This window comes from Epinephelus fuscoguttatus, linkage group LG18, assembly GCF_011397635.1.
Source record: "Epinephelus fuscoguttatus linkage group LG18, E.fuscoguttatus.final_Chr_v1".
Taxonomy (NCBI): domain Eukaryota; kingdom Metazoa; phylum Chordata; class Actinopteri; order Perciformes; family Serranidae; genus Epinephelus; species Epinephelus fuscoguttatus.
The window spans coordinates 8742207-8763197 of NC_064769.1; the positions used below are offsets into that span (position 1 = coordinate 8742207).

A 20991-nucleotide genomic window follows, 5' to 3' on the forward strand; every position below is an offset into this window, starting at 1 on the left:
TTTTTTTGTTAACAATTCCCTATTTTTCCACTAATTTCAGAGCCTTTTATAGGGTCCCCATGATTTTGGTTAAATGAGACATTGTATAGGAGGACATAAAAGAAGAGTACTTAAATTTGCCATGTATTGTTGTACTTTAATATATTTTGATGAGAAGATTTTTATCGGGGATCACAGCAGGTAAAATATACCTGACGTTAGTGATGGTGCTACTAAATGTTACATTAATGTTCTAGGGTTAAGAAATATTGAAAGAATATGTTAAACACTCCATACAAATTGAACAGCAATTTACTTGTTTTTGTTGTTTTATTTTTATTTTTATTTTCCAGTTTCAAAGGATGAGTTGTGTTCCTTCTGCGGAAATGAGGACCTGCCCAAAACAGCTGTTGATGATGTTTGGTTGAGACTTTACCCTATGGGCCCTAGGCATTTTTGGGGTATTTTTGCTGCCTTTACTTTTAAGCTCATATCACAGTCATTATAAAGGCAACATACACATGCTATATCTTGTTTTTTTCAGGACAATCTGGGCTAACCAGATTTGCTATCAATTCATGTCCTTCTATGTGCCAGTATTTTATATTAATGTATCTCACCATAGCAAGTTGGAAAAAGACATATTCTGCCATATATGAAGAGGGGAGACTCTCTAGAATCTGGCAGTATAAGAACCATGACGCTGGGACATTCTGTCACGTCTCAGTTGTCCAAAACATGTGGTTTGTGCCAGGCGGACATGATTGCCAGTATTTTTTCATTATTGCAAGAAATTCCATTGACTCATTCACAAGTCAAAAATGTGTTTTATCTGAAGGAAACATGCAATATTTACATCTAAGATAATAGAAAAATAGTCAACCAAGTGCAATGATGTCCTCCAAGATAATATTTGTTTTTCAGTTTCAGTTATATATTGGGGGGACATTTTGGGCATGGGGGGGGGGGGGTCCCCCCTCAATGTATATGGTGACTACGGCCCTGTCATGCATGCATAATTAGGCCTCAGTTGTCTGGGTGCGCAAAGGTGAAGTGACTGGTCTTGTCATACAAACTTTGATGGAGTGTCAACTGGACAATATGGAGATATTTGCATCTTGAAAGCCGGACCACAAATGTGGATAGACAGGGAGAAACACACACAAGCCTAAGACGTGGTAAGATACAATATTCCTCACTATATGAAGTGACTGACAACAAGATCTGTATAATGGATTGTAAAGAAATTCGTCAGGTTTTTATTTTGTAGATGATCTGGATTTATAGCATGATGGGATGACAGCACAATGATGTGTGGTATCACTGGAAAGCTCTGGTCCTGCGCTTTCATGTGATATGCGTGGCATTTCTGTGCATTCGCGAGTAATCCATCCAAGAGTAATGTGTGTGCAGAGCTGTATGAAAGCTCTGTTATACATCATTTTGTCATTTTATTATTTTATTTCGTTGTGAAAACATTGGACTACAGACAAGTGCTTGTCGGTTTTATCGGAAAGCTACAATTCTGCTGTTTCACGTGATATGCGTGGCTTCTTGCTATGACGCACGGTCGCAGAGAAAATCAATGGCGTTAGGATTAGCGGCAATGCTAAAAACAAGCTAGCTAGTGCAAAAAGCAGGCTAATGTTAGCCGGTTAGCTAGCAGGGCATGAGCTAGTTGTGAAAACTTGTTATCGGTAGGACCGATTGCAACAGTGGTCACATAGAGAGATTGTGTAAAGGGTACAGACAGTTTGCCAAGAGTATGACAGTTAAAAGTGGATAAAAAATGTTAAAGAAGGTAATTTTCGGGAGCCGACCCAACAGAGGTTCGCTAGATGCGCGCATGCGTACCAGAGTCAGTAGTCAGATGACTTCACTAACAGCTCTCGACGACAGCACGCTAGCTGGCCACCCGCATGTGGCCAGGTCCATCAGTGGCATTGTTCTGGGGGTGGGGAATGCGTTGGGGAAACACTCTGCTAAAACAGGAAAAATAGGTTGTGCACCCGACGTAAGACTCACATCAATTACACACAAACAGAAACAAATTACAAATTACTGCTTCCCTCCCTCCCGATTTCCAATTATGGCACCCTGAATCAGAGCATTTAATTTTACGCGGCTTCGAAAAGAAGATTTCAAAAGCCCTCTGGTAGTTGAATGCCTCTGGGACAGGCTCATTTATGGCAACCCATGGGATCCGTGGTGTGCGCGATCCGCCCGAGGCACGGGTGCTGGAGCTAATAGCAGCCATTCAAGTCAATGTAAGCTGCTCCACCAGCTGTGGCCTAGAAGTGGCTCGGCGCTCTGCTCCGCTAAAAATATGCACAGGGTCTGTTTCTGACGGACGCCGCGCAATGGCACGTCAATTTGCACAGACCAAATGAGTCAAACAGGAAGTCAGGCGCAGAAAAGACGAGAGTATCCAGTCAATTTTCAAATTAAAACACCCATGAAAACTCTGGCTCGTATTTCACATGGCTACATCAACATGATGTGACATGTCACTACCACAGTCAAATGAGAAAGGGGGGGCAAAGAATTCTCAGTAGGTGCTCCAGCCGGTGCGCTACAGAATAACATTCATTTACCAGAGGCATTTTATATTTGGCTGATTTTTGGAGACTATGGCAGGGCAAATAAGTCAATGTATGAGAAACACTGTATACGTATATCCACTAGAAAACTCCCCTTTCCTCCTTGTGTGGTGTATTCTGCATGATCCGGTGGGTGCGCTGCTTCAAGTGGTCCAACCGGCAACCTGTTGAGATGGGGTGGGACTCAGAGTTACGGGGGCACTGGTCAGTTACTGTAGTAACAGACTCTATGAACCTAACCTGGTCGGGACCAGGTTTTTCTCAATGATCCTCGAGTTTCTCTCTGTCTCCATTCCATTTGATTTCCTCATTCATTCAGTCAGCAGGCAAGTTTTGGCGTAGCCTAGTTCTGCCATCTGTCATTTTAAAAAATCATTTAAAAAATCAGAGTCAGTATATTAGAAGTCCATTAGGCACAGTAGGTGACGGCTTTTTTCACTAACCTGGCATGTCCTTTTGATAACGATCCCATGGATGAAGGTGCAGCATTACTGCGCAGAGAATTAAATATTCGTTGGGAGATGGTTATCAGACCGCGCATAGATGTTCTAGCATTTCCAGACAATTATCTTTTTGAGCTGTACCGTTTCACGTCACAGTCCATCATCTACATACACAACCTAGTCTCGCTCACCAGACCTTTCTCAAAAAAAGAAAGGTCTGGCTGGACGGACTCTCACTTTAAGATTGGAGAAAAAAACGCCCCGGCTGCTTGTATTTCTTTCAACCAATCACAATCGTTCTGGGTGGTGCCACAGCAACGGTGCGCTTGCAAAAATATTGCCAGGGGAAAACAGGTTTTGGTGTAACACGCCCACAAAAATATTGCCTACAGGACGCGAACCATGGCAGAAGATCAAACACCGCAAAAGTTAGTACAGGATGTGTTGAAAACGGTTGAAAACTGACCAACCAGAGGTGGTAGGGTGGGACTTCAACGGGTGGCTCGTCCGCTCAATGAGAAGCTGATCTATGCAGCGAACTTCCGCCCACTCAGACTATACACAACCTAATCCGCTTACATTTGCAACATTACCAATCGTATATTGTGTGTTGCGCTTTCTTTGCAAATGGAAGTTTTTGTACAATGTCGGAGATGCTGAGCACTTGAGTAAGGCAACTGTATGCAGGGCAGTCAGAAAAGTGTGCTCGTTTACGGGCATCTGCCTTCTTTCTGTTGGCAGAGTAGAAGTCTGTGTTAGTTTAAATAGGCTTAATTATTTAACAGAACATGATACAGATGAGAAGACATTTATGTGTGTGAAAACAGCATTATGTTGGGGATAAAACAACTGCACAGTCAAACAGCCACTTAATATTTACTTTACAATGTAAAACATGATCAAAATGAGGTACCCCCATGAGATTATGCCGAGGTCTTACCTGTTTGAACAATGTTTTTATATTTCATCCTAAACTGCTGCCAAGTGCGCTTCTCCCCGCGGGATTGCACCTAAATGAAATAAATTAATAGGCTACCATTCAAACAGTTTTCCCCTGTAATATTATTGTGATTGCAAAGGACTACATTTAAACTTATTGACCCGAGCAGCAATGTTCTCCCACACCGTCTCCCTTGCAGCTGCAGCGGTGTTGCACTTCTTTTTGAAGATTTGTAATTCTAGTGGGGTGAAAAACGCAGCCCTCCTCTTCCCCGTTGCCATGGTGACTCGTCGAATCGGGGCTCCATTGAATCTGGCTTTTTATAGTGATTGATTGATTAAACTGATTCAAATCAGCTGTTCTGGAACCGGAAACTCAGAGTTTCCTATCTCAGAGTAGATCAACTCAGAGTTCAGGATTAGACTCAGAGTTTGTTGAACCTGCTTTATGAAACGGACCCCTGGTGGTTGAAATTAAGGTAATAGTACTACACTCTATAATAGTGAAGTTATTGAATCATTTTCCTAATAAAAAAATCAGTAAAATTATGAAATAGTATAGCCTATTTCCCAAAAAGTGTTTAGTGTGATCAGCAGGAGACCCTTAATGTGTGGGGTGATTTGGGGGACACTACACTGCAGAGTATTGAAATTACTGAACAGTTTTCTCCAAAACAATTCAGCAAAATGATAAAATAATAATAATAATAATAATAATAATAATAATAATGATAATAATAATAATAATAATTATTATTATTATTATTATTATTATTATTATATACTACTACTAATAATAATAAAACAAAACAAAAAAAAAGCATATTTTCCCAAATGAAGTGTTGTAGTATGATCAGCAGAAGACCATTAATGTGTGAAGTGATTTTGGGGAAGCTACACTGTATAGTATTGAAATTATTGAATAATTTTATTAAATCTCTTTTCGGTGTTGCACTTTGTAGACGGTCCCTGCGCCCTCGTCTCACAGTCGGTTGTGCAAAAAGATCAGTGTTACTGGCCGAGCTGAAAAGACGGCTTGTCCTGATGAAATTTACGTTGTAGCTTGTTGTAGCTTCACTTGTTGACCAATGGAAGAAGGTAGTGTCGAAGGCTATGTGCTCCAACAACATCTCGTTTATGAGTTATTGATCCGCGAAGTCCGAATCTGTGAGTCCAGCTTTACCGAATTTAAAGTCAGCTGGCCCGCTGTCAAGGGGCGAAAGGCTTTTACTGAGCAAACATGAAGACCTTGATGCTGTTGTCTCTCCTCTGCCACTTTGCATCTCCAGGTAAGATTGTGGATTATATTTTTCTTTAAACATTTTATGAAGCTGATTATCAGTAAACGCGAATTTGGTGACTGGAAAATTCGAGGAGATGAGGGGCTCAAAAAAGAAACTGCGTCAAGCAGGGGCGGCTGACCAATAGGCTGTAGGGCGATAGGGCCCCTCCTTGAGCCACAAAAGAAAAGAAAGATGATTATAAACAATGTATGATTATCATCATCATTATTGTCATATATACACACAATATATTAATTATTCTAATAATTTTCACTTGAAACAGCTCCTCTGCCTCTGAATATCAATCAGCCGTAGTGAGAAGTTGCATTCTGACCCTTTGGGGCGATATCAGCCTAACAGTAAATCACCCGATTCATGTAAAAGGCTTTTTCTAAATGCAGGTGCTCCAATGCAATCTCTGTGGGTTCGGGAGGGCTTGCCCCAAAGTGTTTTCGTTATACACACTACACCACCAAGTATCATTCATGTGCTCTTCCGATGATCTGGTTTCCCATGTCAGGAAGTCGTTCTTACTTCATTGTGTGTTCATGAGCATTTAAGTGGTAATGTGGAGACATCATGGACATTACAAAGAAGATGTGTTGTATTTTATCACTCAAAATGTTTAAAAAACACGCCGTCAACCGTTTCCACTGAAATATTGCTTTACAGTCAGAAACTCATTTTTACGATTATTCCGACCATCACATGAGGCAGCGCCACTGCGCAGCGGTCACATTCAAGATCAACATGGCTAACGTTTCCAGCTGATCCAAAATGCTTTTTAACCATATTGGTTAAACTGGAATGACGCGTAGTGCGTCCAAATTCATGATGATCATGATGTTCTTCTCTATGGATTTTTTTTTCATACAGCTTTGCACACACATTACTCTTGAATGGATTACTCGCGAATGCAGACTCGCACAGAAATGCCACGCATATCACATGAAAGCGCAGGACCAGAGCTTTCCAGTGACACATCATTGTGCTGTCATCCCATCACTCTATCCACTAAAATCCAGATCAATTGTCTACAAAATAAAAACCTGACGAATTTCTTTACAATCCATTATACAGATCTTGTTGTCAGTCACTTCATATAGTGAGGAATATCGTATCTTATCACGTCTTAGGCTTGTGTGTGTTTCTCCCTGTCTATCCACATTTGTAGTCCGGCTTTCAAGATGCAAATGTCTCCATATTGTCTAGTTGACACTCCATCAAACTTTGTATGACAAGACCAGCACACTTCACCCAGACAACTTTAGCATGCCAAAATGCCCAAAATGTCCTCCCAATATATAACTGAAACTGAAAAACAACAACAAAAAAACCTTCAGGTCAGAGGGGTATTCCAGAAAGCGAGTTTAGTGAAAACTCTGAGTATATTAACCATGGAGTGAGGGAAACTCTGGGTTTTCAGTTCCAGAAAGAGAGGTAAATCAAAGTCAATCACCATGGCAACTGAGTCTGTGAACCTAACCTGCTCGCTGGCAGGTTTTCTTCAATAAACCCTGAATTTTTCTCTGTCTCCTTCCACTTACACGCTGTTTCATTTCCTCATTCATTCAGGCCGTGTCAAAGCTTGTATCAAAGTGCATTAATTAGCAGAGATTTACCGTCTGTCACAGTCTAAATCCTGCTGGATATTAGTTTGTTACTCAGGACTGTCTTAAGTTACTGAATTTATGCACATCAGTCATTTCTTTGGTCATCAGTTTTTGTCTTTAAATAAAATATTACACAGCGAGAATTCAGCCTCAGCTCAGAATCAAACCTCTGTCCTTTTTATATTTATTATTTTTTTATAACACTGTGCACAAGGATCAGACTGTCAGTCTGTTAGAGCCGCTCCCAAATGTTTATGGCACATAATGTGTAGGTCTAATTATTTAAATTTTAAAAATCGGTATGAAGCTTTAGACACGTATTATCAATGACTAATGATCTCTATCACTGATGTCATTGGTCACACTGATGGAACATAATTCCTATAGCCTAGTATTGGGGATTATGTGTTAATATTTCTGAGTGAGCATTGGTGCAGCATTTCAGTGTCTTTAAATTTACTACATTTGTAGCTGAAATAAAGTCACTGAATGCTGTTGAGTCAAGATACAAATAGATGTCCAATGTTTTAAAATCTACTGTATTTTAACCTCAACGTCTTTTCAAGTGCAAATCACCAAACATATTATTACTGGGTCAGACTGTGAGTTTACAGTCATGTCTTTATGTCTCTGATCTATAGCCTAGCCTATATGTTTTAAATCTTCCTGTTTTTCAGTTGCTGCCTCCTGTGTTTTTCCCCATTAGATTAAATCTGAACAAATATATTATTATATATTATTAATATAATGTAATGTATCTACAGCCTGATACACAGTCAGATTCCACCACTTTATCTTCATTAAGGAATTGTAAGTCTGATAAATGATGAATAAACGGACAACCCTAATTAAAACTTTTTTATTAACTTTATGGTTAACTTATTTACACTTTCCTCGCTCGGACTCAGGCTCTTCTTTTAAAGATAAACATGCACCATCTGCTACACATGCATTAATATCTCTACATCCACTGGATTAAAGTGGAGGCTGTCTTTTATTTACCTGTTGCCATGGTGAATCGTGGAGTCGGAGCTCCATTGATGATGGCTGTTTATTGTCGGCTAAACTCAGAGTGAACATACTCAGAGTTGACTGAACTAACTCAAATCAGCTGTTCTGGAACCGGTAACTCAGAGTTTCCCATCTCAGAGTAAGTCAACTCAGAGTTCAGGGATAGACTCAGAGTTTGTTGAGTTTGTTTGGGCAAACTGATGAAAATTTGTCTGTTGATGACCACATTGGATTGTTGAGTCATTTTAGAAACAAATTAATTCAAATTTACCCATTGAACCGGTCACCTCAGCCATTATCACAACAATTCCTCCCCTGAGAAATTTGGCAGGAGCCGCCACTGAAACTGACACAAGTTATATACCTTTATACTTAGCAATCACAAGTGGACTTCATGTCACTGAAAAGTTATCGTCCTATTGCGTAGGTTAGGTTTTAGGAACAGTTTTGTTAGACGACTATTATGCAATGTTGTTAATGAGTGTACTTATTGTCTGCAGGCCTGCAGTGTACGTTTATACAGTAAGCTTTTTACATATTATTTCATCCTATCGGAAGACTAAAACACTAATATTTAAAACATAGATTTAGGGCTGGGTGCTATGACCTAAAATTCATATCACGGTATAAATCGAATCCCTTCACGGTAACGGTATATATCCCTGTATAAATTTAAGTGTAAAAGTTATAATAGAAGTGTTTCTGAATGGGTTTTGTAGTCCCTTAGCAAAGCTAAATTGATTAAAAAAAACAACAACAACAACAACAAAAGCAAAGATATAATGTATTATTTAGAGCATTTATTGTATTGTTGTATTGTATTTATTGTATTGCAGAATGCAGAACTCAAAACTCAAAATTAAAACCCAGTACTCTATGGTGCAAAATGTCCCCAGGGATCTATATCAAAAGGTAATTTCCTTCTTTTAGCAAAATCCTAAATGACTGAGTTGTGTTTTTTCCACCTGGACCTTTATGCTCTGCCATTTCTCCTCTAATCATCACGCTGTAACCTGTGACAGGCTGTTATGATACCACAACTATCACACATTCACATATGGAGTTTTTTGTCGAGCCCCTAGCGTCACATAGGTTTACATTACCAAAGGTTTATGACAAACTCTCTTGCCGAAAACCAACTCCCGTGTGCGCACGGCGAGAGAGGAGAGGGAGACACGCTGTGCTGCTGCCAGAGGAGACACTGAATGAGTTCCCTCTGAGCGGTAAGTCGCTAAAAGAGTCTGAGAAGTCTGGGGCTGTTCATAAGACATTAACTCACTCACTCACAAGTTCTCCAGCAACACATGTTGCGTGCTACGCTAAATCACGGACGTGAACCAGCTCCTTTTGCTCCGCTGTCTCTGTGCTCGCAGCCATTGTCACACTGAGGCGGGTGCGATGACGTCATCGACGATAGGACGGTAGAGCGCAAATCTCTACCGTGGGCCGAATTTATATCATTTCTACCGTCTACCGCATATATCGTGCAGCCCTACACAGATTTGATATTTTTTGGTTTTAGTCGGTGCAAAAAATTCCAAATGCATTTTGCATTCTCTCACCATTTGTAACTCCTTACAGCAGTTACCATTAACCAAAGCTGTTTTCCACCCAGATCTTACTTAAATGTTGTTTTTACTTTTGTTGTATTTATAGTGGTGCAGAGAACTATGGGTTGCTGTTTGTAAAGTGGCTCACACTGAAATCAACAGCAACATTTTGCCACATTTAGCTTCTAACAACATTTAAAAAAGTGGTGTGAATATTTTTGTCACTTTTTACCACATTTACAGCAATATTTGAAATATATTTTATCTTAATTTTGATGTGTTTGTAATTTTGATGCGATCCGACCGCATTTTATTTTTTCCACCCAGATCCGAACCCGGGAAAATTTTTTTAAAACCACCGCAAATCAGCTGTTTTTGCGGGTACCCAACCCAGTGCAGGACTCTGCTCCTTGGCAATAAATCTTATACCGCTGGAAAGCCTGTTTATTTCCCTTTTTAATGGTGCCATATTTGTAAGGAACATGCATTTGTGGGATAAGCAGCAGAGCTGAGTATGTGGATTGCGCCCATGAAAAATTTCTTTTCGTCTTTTCTGCCAGTGCCAAACAGCTTTTTTTTTGCTGTTGCTATTGGCTCTTGTTTTGAGCTTCTGGTACCCCCAGGTGCAATCAGGTGTCTGATTGGCACCTTATTGGAGGCAATCACAATGCAGAGAGATATCGAGATGAAATTCTACAACCAGTGGCAATCCCATATTTCCACAGGCTGGGACCGAACTCTGTCCTCTGAGATGACAATGCTCGCCCCCACAGAGCGGGGTTTATCAAAGACTACCTCCAGAATTTGGAAGTGGAGAGGATGGAATGGCCTGCCAGCAGTCCTGACCTCAACCCCACTGAACACTTATGGGATCAACTTGGAGGTGCTGTTTGTGCCAGAGTGACCAACACAACCACGTTGGCTGACTTGCGACAAATGCTGATTGAAGAATGGGATACCATCCCACAGCAGTTTGTCACCAGGCTGGTGACCAGCATGAGAAGGCCAGACTGTTGTGGCTGTGTATGGTTCTTCCACATGCTACTGAGGCTCCTGTTTGTTAAATGAATAAATTGTTAAATTGCCAATTATGTCTTGTTTCTTCAGACTTCAATCATCCAATCCACCAAACAACACCAAACAAGAGTCAACAGCAAAAAAAAAGCTGTTTGGCATTGGCAGAGTAGAGTTGGCAAATATTTCACGGGCACAACCCCCATGCTCGGCTCTGCTGCTCATCCCACAAATGCATGTTCCTTACAAATGTGGCACCATTAGAAAGGGAAATAAACTGGCTTTCCAACAGTATAAGATTTATTGCCAAGAAGCATTATTCCAACAAAGAAATAATCTACCAAACACAAATTTCCTTACTTTTTGTGCTTAGTTTAGTTTTGCTGTCGTTAAACACTAATTAAAAAATCAATATGTTTGCTGTTTTCCATGGAGGCATGCAAGAAAAACAAAGTTTACCTAATGAATTCAAGGTAACCCAGCATGATTAGCTGATATATAGATATCAGCTAATCATCAGATTTTTTTAATAATGATTATTTATGTTTTTATTTTGTATTGTGATTTTAATGCATTTTCTTGTTCTGTAAAGCACTTTGAATTACTTTGTGTACGAATTGTGCTCTACAAATAAACTTGCCTTGCCTTGCCTTGCCTTGCCTAGATAGTAATGTAATAGAAAAGTATCCCTTAATACTAATGAAACAAAAAAGAACACTAATGGCAGCTCAGTTATAGCGACCCCACACTCTCCCCATTTGTTCACAGTCCTGGGGTCCTGAGACATGAGATTAGCAGTGAAACAATTCTCCCTCTGTGAGTCTCTGCAACCTACAGTTACCCATAATGCACCACCCTTCTCTGTGTGGATTTGCAAAGACGTTATGTTTGTATCTGGAGAAGCATAATTCTATCTGTAGATCATATTACTACTGTAGGTTGTAACGTTAAACTAGCCAGACATGCTAACATATAAGTTCACACTGTGTAATATATTCCTGACACTTCTTTTGTGTTTTTGGTTTTGAACATAGAATTAAAAAAACTACACCACCCTTCACAGTCTTTAAATTTAGAATAATACTTTACAGTAAACCCCATGCACATTTTCACCCAACTCTGCAGCTATAGCTTTTAGCTTATTAACTCAGTATCTTGTTTAACCAGTACATTTCCTGTTTCAGTCTGTCTGCTTTTAGTAAACAGGCTCTGATAAACAGACTGCACACTGCCAACAGAGCATCAAACAGCAAATGGACAAAAGGAAGCAAGTAGCTGGTTGAAGAAAGGGGAGCATCCAGCAGCTAAAGAGACAGATATTTTTCTAAGAAGCTGGTTCAGACCAAAGTCGAGCTAAAAGTACAAAAACAAAAAGAGTGTAAAAACAAAGCGGCCTAACTCTAAACTGTTTTTATCCTACAGTGAGACACTCCCTGAAGTATGTGCTCAGTTATTCCCATGGAATCAGAGACATCCCAGAGTTTGTGGCTGTTACTTCAGTTGATGGAGTTCAGATAGGTTACTTTGACAGCATTGGACAAGTACCTCAGGTCACAACAGACTGGATGGATAAATTATTCCAAAACAATCCTCACCATTTGGCATGGTACACTACTATCTGTCTGGGTAACCAGCACACCTTCAAAGCCACCATAGAGAGTTTGATGCAGCGTTTTAACGAAACTGGAGGTATGTGTTCACTTTTTACTGATGAAATGTTTTTCCATCTTTGCTTGCTGTAAAGATGCAAACATATATAGTCTCCATTTGGAATTGTAAGCAGCTACGTGACTGGTGTTATTGACCTTATGCTGCCTGACCTTTTTCAGACAGGAAGTTAAAAGGCTCTCTCCCTCCCTCAGGTATTCACATTTTCCAGAGGATGAATGGCTGTGAATGGGACGATGAGACTGATGAGGTCAATGTTAATCTTCATTATGGCTATGATGGAGAAGACCTCATATCGTTGGACCTGGAGACAGAGACATGGATCGCTCCAAAACAACAGGCTGTTTTCACCAAACACGAGTGGGACAGAGATAGATACAACAGTATATTTTGGAAGTATGCCCTTAGACACGAGTGCATTGAGAACCTTAAGGAGTATGTAAACTATGGAAAGAGCTCTTTGCAGAGAACAGGTATGGCCTGATGTGATTTCATAGACACAAAATGCCTCCTCAGTTTTAAACGTTTATTCTTTAATGATACAGTAGTACCACTTTTGAGTATGATCGCCCTTTTATGAGTTATAACTATGGTCACTCAGTCAGTATTCAGTTAATGTCTCTCTCAGTTTCTCATTGCTGATGCTGCCTGATAATCTACCACTCAGTTTGTCTGTTCAGTGCTACATTGCACTGAAGTGTACTTTGAGATTTGTAAGACAGGATGACCTGTGTTTGACAAAGTTAATTTGAGGGCTGTGCTGAGACCCTGTACCTTTTAGAAGCTGAGCCTAAAGAACCAGCTCTCTCCACTGTCTGGAGCTCTGTAACATTAGGACTTGGGCTCACAGGATTTGATTAAAGAATTTGTCTGGATTCTGATTTAAAGTGGAAATTTGCTTAATTAAGCGTGACAACCATTGTTCGTTGTTATTCTGGGGACTCCGAGGATACTCACATTTTAGTGTGCAGGGTTTCAAAAGCGTGTTTATCCCCCTTCTCATACTTTGTGTTTGTCAGGAGGCCCTACACTTCATTACCATATAGTAAACTTGGTTCAGTAACAGGTGGGAATATTTTTAGCCAAGATCAAGTTGGTAAAAGTAGGTGTTTAGAAATTGCCCTTTATTTCTCAGATTATTCACTTCCAAATTGTAACTGCCTGTAATGGTCTTTTTTTTTTCTCTCTCCTCTCTCTTTCTCCCTCTATCTGTGCAGACCTTCCCTCAGTGTTTCTCCTCCAGAAGTCTCCCTCCTCTCCAGTCAGCTGCCACGCTACAGGTTTCTACCCTGACAGAGCCATGATGTTCTGGAGGAAAGATGGAGAGGAGATTCATGAGGACGTGGACCACAGAGAGATCCTCCCCAACCATGATGGATCCTTCCAGATGAGTGTTGACCTGAACCTTTCATCAGTCCCACCTGAAGACTGGAGGAGGTACGACTGTGTGTTTCATCTCTCTGGTGTGAAAGACAACATCATCACCAAATTGGACAAAGCAGTGATCAGGACCAACTGGGGTAAGACTGATGAAAAATTGAAAACACTTGTTTGTTTGTTTTTGTTTGTTTTTTTTTATAATCTTTGTCCATTAAAGCTGGATCATAACTACAAATGCAGACGAGTTGTTAGGAAGTTAACTCTTGGCACTGGTTTTTAGAGCTTAATCTTTAACCTCAGGCTAACAGGGTGGTTGTGATTTACAAATTCATATCCTTTTCTTCCTTGTCTTATTTTCATAGTAAACAACAACTTGGGGTGACTGTAGTCTGTTGTGCACAGTTTTCCAGTCAGAGAAACTGCAGCACTTCTCGCCGTTTGATAATGCATTTATTTACAAGCATGCATTTGTTTCCAAACATGATGGGGTTGGCAATCTTAGCAGTACTACATTATGTTTGTAGGTATACTGAATGAATGTTATACAGTTGTGGTCATTATTTCTATCAGTTCTGATAACACTATAGTCATCACAGTCATCTTAGAGTAAACATATTGATCTCTATCCAGTAGTAGAGACAAAGTGTGAATGTTCTGTTGTGGTTCCAGTTTCTCCCTCACACTTTCCTGCTGGTGCTGTTATTGGAGTTGTTGTAGGACTGCTGCTGCTGACACTCTGCATCACTGGACTCTGCATCTGCAGGAGTAACAATCATGGTAAGTTTTTTTTTCTCCACTGTTTGATTTAACATGCAGGTTCAAAGCAAGGATAAAAAAAACCCATTATTTTTACTCTGGAAAGGATCAGTATTTTGAAAAAAAGTGTGAGCTGGCTGATGGTTAGTAGTTTACCGCCGAAAGAACATAGAAGTCCTCAACAGATGTACTGTATATGATGTAGAAGAGCTGCTCTCTACCTTTACATTCAAAGCAGAAATCTGTGAAATATACAAGACATGCAAAAGAGTTTTGTTTCATAAATTCTGGATTTTTCTTCACATTTAATTCTGTAATCTCTCATCTGTGTTTCAGGATTCAGACCTGCAAACAGTAAGTTTTCCTTTATGAAAAATACCACATATTTGTGGTCAACTAGTCTGTGGTTATTGAGGGATAATTGTAGGGCATCAAAGGCAGTCTGTAGATGAGTCAGGGCTTGGGATGGGGTAGAACTAGGGGCATATAAGATACAATCATCAGCAAAAAAAGTGGACGTAAAATATTGATTTGGGAGAATTATGTTATCAAATCAAATCAAATCAAATTTATTTATAAAGCACTTTTAAAAACAACCTAGGTTGACCAAAGTGCTGTACAATAAAGGTAAAGTCAAAGAATAACAAAGTGCGGAGATCAAAATACATAGCAGTACAATCCCAAATTGGAGAGTGGAAATACAAAACACCTAAAATGGGGGATAAGAGTTTAAGAGCGCTCAAAAGCTTTGGAGTAAAAGTGGGTCTTAAGTCTTGCCTTAAAAGTGTCCACAGATGGGGAATCATTAGTGGAGAGAGGTAGACTGTTCCAAAGTTTGGGTGCAGCCACAGCGAACGCACGATCCCCATTACCCTTTAGCCTCGATCGAGGCACAGCCAGAAGTTGCTGGTTTGAAGATCTGAGTGCTCTGGAATTTAAAAGGGGACATAAGAGCTTAGAAATATATTGGGGAACCAGGCTATTAACAGCTTTAAAAACAAACAATAAAACCTTGAATTCAATCCTGTAATTGACTGGTAACCAGTGCAGGGATGCCAGCACAGGTGTTATGGTGTCTCTTTTCCTTGTGCCAGTTATCAGTCTTGCAGCAGCATTCTGGACAAGCTGCAGGCGTGACGAGGAAGATTTAGGGACACCCAGATATAATGCATTGCCATAGTGTAGTCGGGAGGTGATCAAGGCATTTGTGATGGTTTTTAAGTGGTTTGATGAAAGGAAAGGTTTGATTTCTGAGATGTTTCAGAGCTGGAAAAAGCACCCTTATTAATTTATTAATGCATAATGTAAATAACAATGGTCCAAGGATAGACCCCTGTGGCACCCCGTTTCTGATAGTGAGTAGACTTGATTGAGCACCGTCAGCGACAACAGTCTTGAGTTCTGTCAGTGAGGTAAGAGTGGAACCAGTTTAGTGAAAAAATATCTAAGCCTGTGGACTGTAATTTAAGAAGTAGAATTTTATGATGAACAGTATCGAATGCTTTTGAGTAGGGCCCGACCGATATGGATTTTTTGGGGCTGATGCAGATTCCGATATTATGGAATAAAAAAATCTGATAACCGATATATCGGCCAATTAAATTTTTATGTTTTTCAATTTAAACCCCCCCGAAATACCTGCTTTTGATGGCTTAAATATAGTTTAAACACTCATTACAAAGGTATAAATTGAAGGAAGAACATTTTACTATTTTCAAATACTTTTATTATCAGAAATTGTGTGAAACAAGCAGCATATGAACAATTTGAACACAAAATAAATCAAAAATATGATGTGCAAAAAGGCAGCAAACCTCTGGGAAATAAAATAATCATGCAAAGTCTAAATGAATTAAGACATTCACATGTATGTTCACAGTACCAGAGTTCTTCTTATTGTTGCCAGTTTAACAGAGGTAGGTTATAGTGCAAAAATTACAACTTTTTTAGTAAACATCTTTGAAAACAAACAATAAAAAAGTAACTGCAAAAGACTGAGGTATTTTGTTATGTGGGGCAAGCAGCATAAAAACAATTCAAACATAAAATAAATCAGAAATATGTAGTGCAAAAAGGCAGTAAACCTCTGGGAAATAAAATAAGTAAAACACCATATTCCCTGCATTTTTTTAGTGATGAAAATATAAGTGTTAACATTATTCTCTAATGGCTATAATCGGCCGATTAAATCAGCCGGGCCCTACTTTTGAGAGGCACTGTTTATTATCCAGGGAGGAGACAATGTTATCTGTGACTGAAACTGCAGCTGTAATTGTGCTGTATGGATATTGGACAGTAATTATTGAGGTCAGAGATGTCACCATTTTTATGTAGGGGAGATACAAATGCGCTTTTCCGAGAAAGTGGAATGATGCCAGTTAAAAAGGTTTGGTTAAAAATGTGATCTAAATGTGGACTGATTAAATGGGCAGTTAGATTAAGGGGATCTGGCTCAAGATTATCTGGATTCCAACACCCAGCATACCAACACAATACCACTTTGTTCTGTTAAAACAATACTCACCACTTGCATTCATTTGTATGAAAACCCTTTGATTCTTTTGGTCTGAGGAACCTTAGGACTAAAGGAATATGAATAACTTACAGGGTAACTGAGGAATGGACACATAATTTGAGGTAGCCAACAACCCAGTTGTATACATCCAAAGAGCATCTATTAAAAAAATGAACTGCTTGGCAACCAGACCAGGCCTCTAATTGAGACAGGCTTTTGTCAAAATGTGTAGTCACACTGGGCTAGTGAAAAGGACTGGGTGCTGGGACTAATGGTGCGTTCCAGGCAACCCGTAACTCGTGTTTTCACAACCTGTAACCCGTGAAAGTGCACTGGAACGGCAGTCAAACCTGTAACTTCCCACCCGTGAACTCGTACCAGATCGATGTACTCCCAGTTACGCTTTCTGACGTCACACAGCCCTCTAAACCAATTACCTTACTCCTCTATACAACAATGGCAGCCCCTTGGGTGCGGTGTTGCTGCAGGTGATAACTTACATGGTGAGAAATAGACATAAAATAACCCTAATGTTAACGCATTATTGGCAGCCGCTCTAACAGCTGGTTTCCAGTGCAAGAATAATCAATACAAAATACGTTTCCAAACACACATAACATAAAATAAAAAGTATAATAGCATCTGTGACCTTATGCGCCGTTTCTCCTCCTCCGTTTCACTCAAATGAGCAAGGAGCAGGCACCTTTGGCGATAGAAATAATGGGGAAGCACAAACAAACAGTTCGCCATGTTCAACATTAAACAGGAAGTAACTGGCAGTTTGCCAGTTTCCTGGAATGCTATAAAGTCGTAACTCGTGACTTGAAGTCTTGACTTACAAGTTCAAAAGCCTGCCTGGAACGCACCATTAGCTTTTAATTTAAGTTTTACGGTATATAATTTGTCCCCCTATACCCCTACAGGATCAGTCAGACTGCCAAGCATGAACTGATTTACACTACAAACAAGATCATTTAAGTGACAGTCAGAGCTAACAGAAGCACACCTGTGGAGAAAAATCCTCTCCTATCAACATCTGGAGAGAAGTGATGCTACTGTTCAGCTGTTCCTACAGACTCTCTCTGGAACACTTATTAGTATTGGACTTTATCTAGTCTATATCATTAGGTACTAGGCAGTCATCTGTCTTTGATGGTGATCAGTAGGAAGTCCAGCCCTTAAGCTGACTTCTGTTTAAAGTTTCCACTCTTGAAACACACTGTTGAAGACCTAGTGCTTGTACATAAAATATATATATATATTATATATATTACTGGCCTGCTTGTACAAAATGAAACTGTTCGGCCTCTTACATCTTCTGCAGTTGCTCTATAATCTCTTAATGTGTATTTAAATTTATGTTATCTCTCTATCTGTTGTAACATTTTTTTTATTGTTGTTGTTGCTATTATGAATTCCTATTTTTAGAATCTGTTGTTTTCTGAAGTACTGCACTTTAAGTGTGTGTGTGTGTGTGTGTGTGTAGTTGAGCTTTTTTTTTTTCCTTTTTATTTGTATTCATTTTTGAGTTTGTAGTCATTTTAATCTGTTAATGATTGTGAATTTTAAAAAACAATGTTTGTACAACTAAGAAGAGTCTGTATTTCAGTGTATGGGGTGGACTTGTGGAATGGGCTGCTTGATGAGTTGAAACAAAGCACAAATAGAAATACATTTTTGAAAACTCTACAAAAGGGGTGTCGGTAGCTTAGTGGATAGTGCCGGCGCCCCATGTATAGAGGTGATGCCTCACCGCAGCGGTCGCGAGCTTGACTCTGGCTTGCAACCCTTTGCTGCATGTCGTTCCTCAACTCTCTCTCTCCCCATTTCACACTGTCCTGTCTATTAAAGGCAAAAGCCCCCAAAAAATAATCTTTAAAAACTATACAAAAATATTTTTTGGACATATCTGTGAGGAAAGGTTGCGTAAGAGTGCATATTTATTTATTTATTTATTTATTTATTTATTATTTTTGATAAGATTATTTTGAATATATGCAAATAATATAAAACCAAGGAAAGCAAGTATAACAGAAGCATAACAACAAATGAACATGAAAAAAAAAAAAAAAGAAAGCCAGAGTAAGAAATAAATGCACATATTCGAAAAGGAGTAAGAAGTAGTGAAACTTATATACTCACCCCTGAATTACAGAAAATATAATATCCCATGTCAATCATAGATTAAGTTATATATCAATACAAAATGACTTTTTTATGTGTTATTAAATAGCTTCATAATTCTCGCAATATATTTGTAACAAATACATTACTATATACCTCCACTAATCTTCTAATATTCATTAGAAGCTAATACTATTATTAGTAATTTTACAGTACATTATTATTTGTTTATGTTCATATGTTATTCATTTGATAATTCATTATCTCTAGAATGCCACATACATACACATAACAAAATAAACAAGATAACACATAACACAGACAATTCACAGAAAACAGCCAAATAACCAGTAACCCATATGACACCTAGTGATTTTCAATACCTCCTTCCTCCCTGTACCTAGTGAACACCATGTTTTTGTACATTATTTTAAATTGTTTCATATTTGTGCATTCCTTCAACTGCACAGTAAACCTGTTCCATAATCTCACCCAACAAATTGATAAACAAAAACTTTTCCTAGTATGCAGTGTATTTATTTAACACTGGGTGGTACTTGGGATGTAAATAAACTGGGTTTATTACCTATTTGTTTAATTGGGTGGTAAATTGACTGGGGATAGTTTTATATAGTTGTGAATAAATTTGGGAAATTGTTGATATAATATATGAGTTAAAAGAAGAAATTTAAGAAAGGGGAAGAGACGTATAAGTTTTACTTGTACCCACTTCTTTTCAGGCGCTGCTATCCTTGTCTTGTTTATTTCTTTATGTTTTGTTTTGTTTTGTTTCATTTCAAAATAAAGTCATTCATTCACTCAGTGTTTGTTAATGTGTTATCAGCTTCCACAGTAGCCTAAGTGAATCTGCAACAACAGCCACTTAACATTAAAAAATATTTAGATATGGATTCATGAGCAGAAGTAACAAAATAAATATTAAAAGAGAAGCAGAATTTTTTTACAATGATTGACAGTTTTGTATTGACGGATGACAATAGAGGACTCTACCTTTGACCCATAAAAATGTGGAAACATCTTAATAATATTGCTGTGGCATTAGTTCATCTACAGAGTCAATGAATAGCGTAGTTGGTAACTGAAAATGTAATGTGAAAAAATATAAAAGTACATTTACTTAAATACTACACACAAGTACATTTTGAGGTATTTGTACTACAGTTGGACATTTCCATTATATGTTACTTTATATTTGTGCTCCACTACGTGTCAAAGAAACTATCGTATTTTTTATTATTTCATTGTATCATTAATACATTGTTACTTTACAGATTACATGTTGTAAGAGAAGATCAGATAAAAAACTTTAATGCAAACAAATCTGTAATACCATGATATATTTTGGATGTGATGTTACAAAATGTCAAGCACTATATACTTACATTATTATATAATGCTACAACTACAACAAAACGTGACTATACAGGTTAATGTATCAGCACTAATTTAATTATAGCTATAAACATCAATCAATCAATCAATCAATCAATCAATTTTATTTATAAAGCCCAATATCACAAATCACAATTTGCCTCACAGGGCTTTACAGCATACAACATCCCTCTGTCCTTATGACCCTCACAGCAGATAAGGAAAAACTCCCCCCAAAAAAACCCTTTAACGGGGAAAAGAAAATGGTAGAAACCGCAGGAAGAGCACCTGAGGAGGGATCCCTCTTCCAGGACGGACAGACTTGCAATAGATGTTGTACAGAACAGATCAGCATAATAAATTAACAGTGATCCGTATGACACAATGAGACAGAGAGAGACAGAGAGAGATGCAGGACAGACTGTAATGATAATAGCTTACAACAACATTAATGAAAGTAATAATATTATAATTCTAATTACAGCTATTGTGGTACAATATGTTGAATGTATATATATTATGATAGTATACATATGTGACAATAATCATATGTGTATAACAGTAGAAGTATCCAGTATCAGATACCTATTTTAATTTGCCCATACATTCCTAAGATGCTTTTTTGGTATTTGTGTTTACAGAATTGACTACATGGTCTTGATGGTCTGACATTGTTTAATGCTACATGGTCTTGCTTTTTTTCTTCTTTTTTTTTAATGAAACA

General features: G+C 38.6%; 1 protein-coding gene and 1 pseudogene across 3 annotated transcripts; both read left to right on the plus strand.

Moving 5' to 3' along the window:
- The window catches only part of LOC125906217 (class I histocompatibility antigen, F10 alpha chain-like), a 30258-nt pseudogene that overhangs the window by 4924 nt on the left and 4343 nt on the right, over positions 1 to 20991 (plus strand).
- LOC125906215 (major histocompatibility complex class I-related gene protein-like) lies at positions 4937 to 20986 on the plus strand. 3 transcript variants are annotated; one of them, XM_049604692.1, is made up of 7 exons: positions 4937 to 5250; positions 11855 to 12121; positions 12262 to 12573; positions 13318 to 13620; positions 14150 to 14257; positions 14573 to 14590; positions 17675 to 20986. In XM_049604692.1, exons 1-7 carry the CDS (start codon positions 5202 to 5204, stop codon positions 17701 to 17703), a joined length of 1086 nt encoding a protein of 361 aa, XP_049460649.1. In that variant the 5' UTR covers positions 4937 to 5201; the 3' UTR covers positions 17704 to 20986. The 3 variants fall into 3 exon arrangements, with proteins under 3 accessions (XP_049460649.1, XP_049460647.1, XP_049460648.1); XM_049604690.1 differs by having other exon boundaries at positions 14573 to 20986; XM_049604691.1 differs by having other exon boundaries at positions 12295 to 12573; positions 14573 to 20986.